General features: G+C 42.1%; 1 protein-coding gene across 5 annotated transcripts in view; it reads right to left on the bottom strand.

Annotated features, from left to right (window-relative positions):
* The window catches only part of LOC131253147 (magnesium transporter MRS2-A, chloroplastic), a 75,136-nt gene extending 63,835 nt beyond the window's left edge, over window positions 1-11,301 (bottom strand). The window contains exons 1-2 of one of the 5 annotated variants that reach the window (XR_009174947.1): window positions 10,835-11,301; window positions 664-736 (exon numbers count right to left, since the gene is read on the bottom strand). Coding sequence is in view for 4 of the 5 variants with exons in the window: in XM_058254008.1 (XP_058109991.1) it covers window positions 664-736; window positions 10,835-11,212 (451 nt within the window). In the remaining variant the exon portion in view is untranslated. Of the gene's footprint in view, window positions 1-663; window positions 737-1,846; window positions 3,195-10,834 lie in introns of those variants that run through there. The other 4 variants (XM_058254008.1, XM_058254011.1, XM_058254001.1 and 1 more) reach the window with 4 other exon arrangements.
* Between the last annotated feature and the right edge of the window lie 972 nt (window positions 11,302-12,273).

Genomic DNA, 12,273 nt, shown 5'->3' with positions numbered 1-12,273 from the left:
ATACATTAAGTCACATCGAACCGACTAAATTGTGAGAAAAACTATCTCTAAGCCACAGTCCCAAACATCAGATTGTTCAAACAAATCCTAGACTCTGATTAGTGGAAACTTGTTTGCCAAAATATGATCATTGGATATTTTATTTTTAACTATACAAGCAATATATATGAAGTATAGGTATTACTTTAAAAAAGAATGTTATACAGCAACGGGTTGGATTGGGTTGCACAACGCCTCAACCGAACCCAACCTGACTTGGAATCTGGTTGCGGATTTCAGCCTGAGCCCAACCTGATGGTAGCCCAACCCATGTTTCAGGTTGGGCCAGTAGGGTTCAGGTCGAGCACAACCCAAGATGCACCCCTATCCCTCTTTTGCTTGTTTAATAAATTATGTTATTAATTAAAAAAGAGTTAAAAAGAAATTATCTTCTGTGGGGATACATGGCACTAGACAGTAGTAAACAACTGGGCATCCTTTAATGTCTCCTTTTTGCACTAGAATCAACCTTACCGCTCATTTAAGGTCATGATGATAGCATGTTGTGTAAGAAAATTCCCTTGTGATAGAACAAGTGAAAACAACATTGCAATTGACCCATAAATATATAGGAGCATACGAGAATGTTTGAGCAAGTTTTTTTTTTCAGCATACAGTGCTCACCACTTGATTTCAACAATTGCCGTCTATTAATTTTTTTCTTAGACATTATCCCATCCGACCTCACTTCTATCACCTGAAATCACATTATGACAGCATAAGTACATAGACATGAAGATAGTCTAGACCCATATCTCAAATAGTAATCTGAGCAAACGGAAGCCAATATCTAGCCTATCGAAAAGAAGGGAAAAAATGAACAACGAAAGAATGAATGAAAGCCTATGTTTTATAAATGCCACATTGAAATGAATTTTCTATAAACACTGCCAAAGAATAATTTCAAGACCTCTGTGTCGAGATCAATTGTTTCTACAAAAACTGATTGCTAAGTGCAGAAAAAAATCACTGATGAATTTAAATAGCAATAAGTAGCAACAAGAAAAAAAATAAATCTAAAACAACAATCAGCATTGGAGTGTAGGTTTCTCAATGACAGACTGGGATAACATCATGTAGGCCAACCGTAGAAGCCCCAACATGCATACCCAATGGAATAAACTTACCAACCATCAGAGGAACAAACTTCTGTTTGTAAAATCAATTGAGTGATAACCAGAGCAACTACAGATGACCTATTAAAACCATAGCTTTCAAAGGAAACTGAGACAATTAAAACTGACAACATGAAATTATCCCTGATTGTTTGAAATTGTTAATAAACCACAAATTGTTATTAACCCATCGATAACTTGTGGACCAAATTAAAGGCCTCAAACTATCAAAGGTTGCAAAAATTGTCAAAATAACCTTCATAGATCCAAAGACACTTCAAACCTGCAACAAATAATCCAAATCGAACATTTAGATGCATCCTTACACCTCCCAAAAGGAAATCCCTAAAACAAGAACTCCTTCAAAGTAACAGTCTTGAGCTTTGCAGGATTTGAAGATCCAAGATATCTTTTCCCAGAGACTGCTATTGTGGACTTGGGGCATCAGTTGGCTCTTGATTTTTTATCCGCAGCCTATCCAATACTCCTATGTCAGCCCTCATATTCTTGGTTTGGTAAGCCTATCACTTGATTGCATTAAAAACAAAAAAGGTTGAACATCAAAGGAAAGATAAACTAAAAAGTGACTTTTGTGTTTAGAAACAATCACTTGGAAGCTACAGTAACATTCAGAAAGAAACAGGACCACTTGAATTTGATGAGAATTCAAATTCTGGGGAGAGAAACGGTACCGCTTGTCAAATTTGAATTTAGTGATTGGGCTAGGTGGTGAGTAGAAATTCAGAGTTATTCCAGGAAGAGAAAGGAAAACAGGTTTCTCTTCCGACAATCAGGAAGAAGGAACCTGAATTGGGGTAAAAGGGGGAAGAAGAGGGCAGCTGGAAAACAGTATTGCGGATAAAACTGTCTCAACATGAAAATGGAGACGGAAGGAAGAAACCCCATCTTTATCTGAGTACCCCACCCTTTTCGTCAAGGGTTACCCGGAAGGGTGGCTGCCAGTAAACTTTGAGAGGGTTTTTGTATGTGCATTACAGGAATCGTGATGTAAGTAGTAATCCCCCGGGAAAGGAATATTAACGAACTAAGAGGATTTACATTTGTCCGTATGAGCTCAGAAGTTGAAATCGAAAAGGCATTCTATGAATTGAATAAAGAAAGCTTCGGGGGAAAGAGGTTGAGAGTTCAACGGGCAAGATATAGACCAGAAAGGAAGTTTTCAAAGGAGGGGAAATGGAAAAATCAGGGGTCAGTAGGTTCAAAAGGAGAAGGAAGATTTCATCTCGGATGCTCCAGAGGTGGTTCGAGGACAGTCCTTTAAAGATGCAGTTCTGAACAGGTCAGGACAAGGACCTGAAACAGTAGAGAAGCAGCTGGAGGTAGGAAACAAGTGGGTTTCGAGATGGCCATCGGGGGAGATACCAGAAGTGAGAATCCATCCCAAAGTTCTCGAGGATTCTATGAAGTCTTTTGAATTTTGCCTTGCAGTTGAAGTCAGTCAGCACATCTCAGAGAAGGATCTGGTAGAGTGGATATTCTTCATTGTAGTGGAGGAAGAAGATGTAGTGGCAAAGAGGATTCGAGTTGATGTTCTGCTGTTATCCTTAGGATGCCAAGATCACGCTGATGCGGTTTTTGAAGAGTGCTCTTCAAGATGAGAAGGGGATATTAAAAGAATACATAAAGAGGAGATGTGGTCAGTGTTTGGGTGGGAGGAACATTGGTACCAAATATGGCATATTCCTCTAGAGCGGTGGATGGATCAAATTGTCAGAGAGATCGGAGCTTGCCTTGGAGTGGAAATGGCTATCAATAGTCAAATGGATCCAAGCGAAGAGTTATGGTACGCAAGGATTCAGATAAGGAAGAAGAAGTTAGATCGTTTCCCACGGGAGATTACCCTAAAAATTGATAGCGCGAAGATCATAGTCTCGGTATTGGAAGAGGAAGAAGAAGTTCAAAGGGACAAAGAAGATGAGGAGCTTGATTCGGCAATGGTGGTCAAAGACAATGACGAAGATGGAGCACGTTCCCCATGCTCATGTGGACTACGGAAGACAGACGTATGCTGTTGTTGAAATCTCATTGGACAAGAAAAAGAAATGGCTCTCTTTGGTGGAAATCCTGATGTGTGGAGGCGAGAGTAACGTACAGCCGACGCGTGGCGAGAGTGAAAATGTGACACACAGAACCCCTATGGAAGGTTTAAATGAAAAAGATCATTCGCCTGAGCACAGGCTGAGAATGGGGCTTATTGCTTGGGTTCGTGCGGACATCCTTCCACGTGCCATTCCACAACTATCTCCCACACGTGCCTGAAGTTTTAAGTGCCCGCACGTGTCTCCCAAGTATGAATTTAAAATCCGAAATGGTGGTATTTTGCCCAAAAGTTTCACGACAGGAGTTGGGGTCTGCAGCGAGGGAAATAGGAAGAAGACCGATGCCTACCACTCTCTTCCTTGATTCGCATGTGATGCCATCTTCGACAAGTGCGATTGAAGTTGACAAGGCAGAACCGTCCCGTCAAAACCTCTCAGATGATCAGCATCAAGTGTCACAATCAGAGAAGGAAAGTTCCCAGATAGTCTTGGTTAGCAGCATCCAAGCATTAGAAGTTCATCCGGAGGGGTCATCCTATGTCTTCAAACCGAGAAGCGATGGAAGTTTTATGGCGGAAATGCAAACAAGTGCAACATATACCACTAATAGAAAGGTATATCATGGGATGTCCAAAGGCATGTTATCGGAAGAGTTTGGAGATCCTCAAATGGTCCCTCCCTTGGCTATAGATCGGCAATTAAATGCAGTATAGGTGGCGGGGGTTGTAATAGAAGTGGAAAGGGGGAGTCAAGAAGCCACTGTGAGGAATCTTGGTACAAGAATGTCTATGGCGCAAGGTATGCAACACATCAAAGTAGTGACTCTGGAGATAGCTCGACTAGTGGGAGTAAGCTTTGGGGACGGACTAGAGGACTATGTGGCCTTGCTTGAATTTGTGGAGGAGAGAGGAAGACAACCCTTGCAAAATCACACACAAGATAGTAGCAGAGAGTTAGTTCGAACAGAATCTATGAAAGGAATGGATGAACCTAAGGGAGCTATTGGTGTTGGGGGATCAGTTGTTTGTTAATGAAGATATTCAGCTGGAATATCAGGGGTTTGAGGTGTCCTCAGAAAAGAGGCCAGATAAAGGATATATGCAAGAGATTTAAAGTTCAGCTAGTAGCCTTTCAAGAAACAAAAATGCAGGGGATAGATTAGAGTCTGATCAATTCGATAGGGCAGGGTCAATGAAAGGAATAGCAGGCTATCAATGCGGTGGGTTCAGCAGGGAAGTTTGGAATACAAATATCTGGAACAAAGAGGATTGTTGGAAAGGAAAATTTTCAATTTCAATTATGTTAAAGGAAATCTCATCGGCCATCAGGTGGGTGTTTACAGCAGTACATGGGCCAAGTAGGCCAAGGCTTAGAGATGAATTTTGGGCTGAACTAGACATTTGTTGGATCAAATGGGGATTACCATGGTGTGTAGGTGGTTACTTTTAATGTGGTCAGATTCCTGTATGAGAAATCAAATGGGGGTCAACTCACAAAAAGCATAAAAAAAATTCGGATTGGATCACCAGTAATTAGATGATTGATTTGCCAATGGGTGAAGTTAAATTCACATGGTCCAATGGGTAGGCAGAGCCAATTAAATCCAAGTTGGATAGGTACCTCATTTCCTTGGAATGGGAGGAAATTTTTCCAATGGTACATCAAGAGGACTGCCTAGGCCTATTTCATATCATTGTCCAGTGGTTCTTGAGATGGACGAAGAGGATTGGAGCCCTAGGCCTTTTGGATTTGAATTAGCATGGTTGCAAGTAGAGGGTTTTGCGGAAAAGGTGGACGAATGGTGGTGGTCTTTTTCAGTGGAGGGAGGTGCGGACTTTATCCTTTTTAAGAAACTTAAGTTGTTAAAAAACCAGATGTTTGAGTGGAAAAAAGATCATTTTCAAGGCCGAGAAGAAGAAACAGCCACGTTGCTTCAACAAATTCAATCTCTAGACTCCAAGGAAGATATACAAGAATTATCAGCGGAGGAAAGATGATGTAGAATTATGGAAACTACCCTAGGATGCAAGATGAGATATAAATTTACACATTAATTTTAACAATCAACATGTAAAATCAAACATAACCACATAATAGATTCAAAAATTCATATTTATAACACGAAGGTCCTAGGTTATCACACATTGTGCATGAAAATATAAAATAATTCAATAGTGACTCACTTGGAAGTAGGGACTTCCAATCTAGCATGGGTAGTGCAACAACTGCGTGGATAGACAAAGATGCAAGCAAAATTCTGATTTGAGGAAATTTTCACAAAAATTCATATTTCATTGGAGTTTTGCATTCATGGATGGAGAATTAGGAATGGGGTTTTTAGGGATTCAAAGGATCTAGGGATTAGGGAGTTTTGGAGGAAAATCAAAAGGAAAAACAACAAACGGCGGTCCACACGTGTCTAGTTAAAGGAAGAGAAATAGAGGAAGGATTGAATGGGGTTTTGATGGGTTTAAAAGGTTGTAATGGAAGGGGAAAGAGGAAGACAAAAGAAGAATAAGAATACCTTTTGAATAAGAGAAAGAGGAACGATGTACCTTGGGGAATCTACCACCAAACAAGTTTCTACCCTTCTATAATTCAATTGGAATGGAGGGTTTCTCACAAACCCTAAAACACAAGGAGGAAAATTCCTTCATACAAGAGAGTTTCTCTCTTCTATTTTTTTTTCTTCTTAATAACACCACTAGGGTTGGATCCTCCCCCCCCCCCCTCATGCTTTTATAATTAAAAATTCAGAATAATTATAATTATGTTACTCACTTAAGTGAAATGACCGATCATCCAAAATAAGAAAACTAAAACATTTATTATCAATATCAACCATCAAATAAATTCTAAAAATAACAAAAAAAAATATAGAGAAAGCAAGATTATAGTCCAAGAGGCCCAAATCTAGAAAATTTGGTGGCCCGATTGCCTGATCGACAAGATCCAACGGTCGGATTGACATAAAATAAAAATCGTATGACAAAAATAGTCTCCTAAGCAGCCCACATGCATCATCCTAAAGTAGGGTCTTCCTGATGCACGTCCAATGTATGTGAGGTTTTCAAAATGGCCTGGTGGGCCCCGTCTGGAACTTATCTCCCAACCACAAAGAAAGTTGCGCTGATGTGGGTGGTCGTCTCTATCTCTGGTACACCTGAGTAGGTTCTCTGATGTCCCTATCAATTCTCCCCGACTGCGCCACTGGAGAAATAAAGATGTGATAACGCTTGAGGAGGTCAAGATCAATGCACTGGAACTCTACCTCTGTAATCCAAGTGTTGTCTGACTCTGACATGTTTTTCCACTTCACAAGGTATTTCTAATATCCTCCATGACGGGTAGAGACCGGTAGGTGGTCTAGAACATAATCGATCTCTTATTTCAAACCAGGTAATGACGGAAGAGAAAGCAATGGGTGGAAAGTAAAGTCTGTTAAAGGCCATGGGCGGGGGACGAGGTCAGGGACACCATCATCTGGGATTGAAGAAAGGTTTGCAGGAGGGCTATAAGATAAATGTGTAGGTCCGTCATAAGGCACAAGGTCCTCCAGGTTGAATGTTGCACTAATGCCCATGTCAGATGGAAGATCCGTGGATACACATTAGGGCCTACTCTTGTCAAAATTTTATATGGACCTACACTACAGGCATGCAATTTCCTCACGGTTCCCTGTTGGAATCGTTCGGGCCTAATGTGGACCATGACGTAGTCACCCACCTGAACCTCCTTAAACCTATGATGTGAATCTGCAAAGATTTTATAATGTTGATTACTAGCATTAATGTGCTTCTTAATCTCAATATGCAAATCATGAATATGTCGTGCAAATGCATTTGCAGAATCAGATGGCCTATGTGAAACGGACGTGGGTATGAGATCTATAGGCACTCTAGGCTTATACCTAAATACTATCTCAAATGGACTCATTCCTGTGGACCTCTTGATGGAATTGTTGTATGCAAACTCAGCTATGGGCAAAACTGCATCCTACGTCTTAATATGGTCTCCCACCAGACATCGTAGCAGATTCTCTAAGCTTTGATTGACAACCTCCATCTGACCATCAATCTGAGGATGGTATGCCAAAGAGAACTGTAACTTAGTCCCCATCATGTGCTATGGAAATTTCCAAAAATAACTCATAAACCGCACATCTCGATCTGACACAATGGTCTTCGGCAAACCATGTAGACGAACTATCTCTCCAAAGAATATCTTCGCCACGTTAGTGGCATCAAATGTTTTAGAACATGGGAGAAAGTAAGCCATTTTCAAAAAACAGTCCACAACTACAAAAATGGAATCATGCTTTTTAATCATCTTGGGGAGCCCAAGCACGAAATCCATGCTAATATCAACCCATGGGACGTGGGGGACTAGCAAAGGAGTATATAAACCGGTGTTCTGCTTCCTCTACTTTGCCAAGTGACAAGTCCTACATTGCCCTATAATGTTAGCCACATCTCGCTTGAGACTTGGCCAAAGAAGTGCTCCTCTCCAAGGGCAATAGTCTTGTCATGCCCAAAATAACCAGCTCTCCCTCCAGCATGAAGCTCTCATGCGAGAAAGTTACGGAGGGACGTACGGGGTATACACAATCTATCACCTCTAAACAAAAACTCACTAACCATGACAAAATCACTACTACCCCTAGACTGACCATCTAACAACGATACATACACCTCTCCAATATCTGGGCAACTAGGATAATCTTCCTTTAAACGCTCAAACCCAGTGACTTCGACACTTATGGAGTGAAGTAACACAACCCTACGACTCAATGCATCGGCAGGTTTATTCTTAACCACGGTCATGTGCTTCAACACAAAAGTGCACTCTTTGAGAAATTGGACCCACTTGGCATGCCTCGGGTTAGGCAATGAGCTATGGACTGAGGCCGTTAACACGGCCTTTTACTTAGTGAATCGGTCCTTGTCTACGATGATCGGTTGTAAATTTCCAGAAGTGTGGAGTTGTCATGATGTTGATTACTCAGGGCTGCAAGTTTTTTGTTGCAATGCTTACTGTCATGTACTGTCGGTTGAGAGAGATTAGCTAGACCAAAGGGCTAAGAAGTGTATCCTTGTTGGCTACAGTGATGGTGTGAAGGGATACAGGCTGTACGACCAGGTCACACGAAAGATTACGATCAGCCACGACGTCGGGTTTGGTGATGATTCTTTGTTCCGTAAGGAAGAACACAATTAATCAGAAAAATCAGCAGTGATGGACATTGAAATTAACAAGGATGAAACACAGGTTGAAGCTGAGCAGCAGAAAGAGGTACAGAAGTAAGTGGAGGAGCCATTTGTGAGGAGAAATCCATTTAAAGGTCGCAGACTACCAGTGAGATACAGGGATGACTCAAACATTGCAGTCGCCCTTATTACATATGAGGGGGATCCATCTACCTTTCAAGAAGCACTGGATGACCTGGATGATGAGAAGTGGATGGCGGCGATGCAAAACAAGATAGACTCTTTGTACAAGAATGAGACGTAGGAGTTAGTGGAGCTTCTCGTTGGGTGTAAAGCGATCGAGTCTAAGTGGATTTAAAAGAAGAAACATGACAGATACAAGGTAGGGTTGGTAGTGAAGGGGTTGCTCAGAAAAAAGATATTGACTTCAGTGAGATACTCGAGCCGGTTGTCAAGCAGGTATCTATTAGGTTTGCGTTGGCGTTGGTTGCCCAATACAACCTTGAGCTGGAACAGATGGATGTAAAGACTACTTTCCTGTATGGAAAATTGGAAGAGTAGATCTACATGAAGCTAGTAGAGGGGTTCAAAGAAAATGGGTCAGAGAATAAGGTTTGCAAGTTGAAAAGGTTATTGTATGGCCTTTAACAATCGCATAGGTAGTGGTACAAGAAGTTTGATGCTTTTATGGTGAATCAGCGGTTTATCAGGAGCGAATATGATCACTGTGTCTACTTTAAGACACCGAGTGATGGAGGATTCATTATATTAGTATTATATGTTGATGAAAGATTACAGTTATCTCAGGCGGAGACATTTGAAATGAAAGATCTGGTGGGTGCAAAGAAGATTCTCGGCATAGACATACATAGAGGTAGATAGATGAGCAAATTACAGTTATCCCAGGCGGAGTACCTTGAGAAGGTATTAGTGAAGTTTGGGATAGACAAAGCTAAGCCAGTTAGCACACCTCATGCTACTCACTTCAAGCTTTCTTCAGAGCAATGTCCGATTACAGATGAAAAAAAGCAGGTTATGTCTCATATGCCTTATTCGAGCGCAGTTGGCAATTTGATGAATGACATGGTCTCTACAAGACTAAATATTTCACATGCCGTCAGTGTTGTGAGCAGATACATGTCAAACCCCGACAAGAAACATTGAGAGGTAGTGAAATGGCTACTTCATTATCTACAAGGTACAACAGACTACGTCTTGACATTTCAGGAATCAGAAGAAAAGCTTGTAAGCTATTTTGATTCGGACTACGCAGGGAACATGGACAACAGAAGGTCGACTTCCAATTACTCATTTGTATTAGCGGGTGAGGCAGTCAGTTGGATGTCGAAGCTTCAATCTTTGGTTGCTCTTTCAACAACATAAGCTGAGCATATGGCAATAACAGAGGCATTCAAGGAAGGCGTTTGGTTACATGGAATGATAAACAAACTCAGGCTTCAGCATGAGGCCATGCCAGTTAATTGTGATAGCGAAAGCGTGATCAATTTGGTGAAGAATTCGGTTTACTGTTCTAGAACTAAACATATTGATGTTCATCACCATTTTATCTGACAAGTGCTCGAGGAAGGAGGTGTCACTCCAGAGAAGATCCACATGAGCATGAATCCGGTGGATATGCTGACAAAGGTGGTTCCCACAGAGAAGTTCCGATTTTGTTCGACTTCGTTGGGTCTGACGAAAGGTTGATGAAGACGGAGTGTGTACGAGAAGCGACGACAATGGTGAAGCTATGATGGAGGCGATTAGAATAGAGCTTAGAGTTGTGGTTCATGATAATTGAAGACGGGGTGGAGATTGTTGTCAGATGTCTTCAATTTGGCTAGGATAGTGTCTATCAATGCCATCGATGGACATGTTCGATCCCATTGAGAAGATCCCGATTTATTCCAATTGCTCGCTGGACTGTTTTTGGGGTGCTACTTGATGTCATCGAGAAATCTTATATCCAATCAAATGGCCTTTGATGGTTGTCGATCCCATCGATAAAAGCGCGTGGTTTTGTGGAATTGCAGGAATTGTTTCCTATTCCAGGTGCGACACTATATATTGGTGTAATTGCGGGATTAGGGTAATCATAAGCTATTCTAAGGAGGAAAACGTTCTGAGGGCTTGGGAAGGTGAAAATGAGGGATCTTGAGTATTGTAAGTGATTCCATCTCTTGTACTTTTTCTTTCATAGTGATTCGTTGTCACTTTGTGCCATGGTTTTTTCCCACAAGGGTTTTTTTCCACGTAAAATCGTGTGTGCTTTGTGATTGCTTGGTTTTCGTTTGCTTAATCTCGTGTGATCCGAATTCGGCGTTTGCTTCATCATATTCCGAACAGAATCCAGAGAACAGCTCATCATTTCAATTCTAACTTCTAACCATTCATTCCACATCCAGCATCGTACCTCATAAACAGGTTCCTTGATCCCAAGAGAGATCGACTCCATCGAATTCCTCGCAATGGGGCCAGGACCGGGGCCGAGATCGGAAGACGGCGCCGGCTCGACTGGGCCCCACTCCCTCTCTGCGAGGCTCTGCCCATCGCCGCTCTTCTCCTTGGCCGAATCTGCTAGGTTCTTGTCGCTGGAGGCAGCGCATAACAAGAAGCTAGGATTTGTGGGGAAGATGGGGCTGTTGATATTTCTGCGGAAGGAGATGTGAGATGAACGGAAGAGGCGGCAGCTAACGAAGTCGGAAATCAATAGTAAATGAGATTCTGAAGAAGAAAAAGAAAGAGAAAGAGATGGGTTTTGGAGGAGAGAGCAGTGCGAGGAAAAAGCCATTTCCTGCACTACTCATGAGAGAGAGCTTTTCAGCTTCCTAACTTCCCCACTGGCATTCCTCTGCAAGCTCCCGCGATAGAGTTCGTTTTGCCTCCGTCGCGGCGCAGGACGCACGGTCGGTCGCAGCGACGCGCATGCCTGTCACGCTGAGCTCGGTGGGGCCCACCCTGATGTTTGGATCATATCTACTCCGTCCATCCATTTCGTCAGCTCATTTTAAGGGATAAACCCGAACATGAGGGTTGGAAACTGTAGGGATGAAAATATCCACCATTGAAACCTTCGTAGGGCCCATCCACCCTGGTCATAAAGTGAAGGGATAACAAAATATCAACCGCATACAAAGCATCCATGGCCCCTAGAGGGTTTGAATGGTGGGCGTTCAGTCCTACTCTTCCGTATCGTGGCCCACTTGAGTTTTGGATCTCCCTCATGTTTCGGATTATGTCCTAAACGGATCTGATGAAATGGGCGGATGGAGTGGATAACACACAAACATCACGCATGACCGCAAAGAGGTTAGGATTAAAGGGGATTCCATCTGTAACATAGGCAAGTCGCGTGCGTGCGTCGCCACCAATTGGGGCACCCATGATGAGATGCTCCGGTGATTCGATCCGTTCATACAATAATTTCCCATAATCACTCTTTCTTGATGACCTTCCCCTTTGATTTTCATAGTTGAATGCGAGACATTGAAAATGTTCCTTTCGTTGCTCCACATTGATCTATAGATATTGATGAGAATAATTATCATTTCTCCGGAATTTTCTCTTGAGCCTTCATAGTACAGATTCCACAGCGTGGACGGTTCCGATCATTCTAAAACTCAACATGTGGGCTGCAGTGGGTAGCGACAGACGGTTGATTCTTAGTCGCGAGAGAGGAAAAACGAACTCCCTGACAATGGGATCATTCAAACGATAAGTGGAATTATGAAGTTCCGATGCATCAGCTCGTGAATGGTGATCTCTGCACATTTAGATACAAAAGGGCCATGTTTCCATTCATCCTGGCCATCAATATCATATTCATTTTTTCGGATGGAAGATTAGTCTAAA

This window comes from Magnolia sinica, chromosome 1 (assembly GCF_029962835.1).
Source record: "Magnolia sinica isolate HGM2019 chromosome 1, MsV1, whole genome shotgun sequence".
Lineage (NCBI taxonomy): Eukaryota > Viridiplantae > Streptophyta > Magnoliopsida > Magnoliales > Magnoliaceae > Magnolia > Magnolia sinica.
The sequence above is the reverse complement of the archived record's forward strand: the minus strand, read 5'-3'. Positions and strand labels throughout refer to the sequence as shown.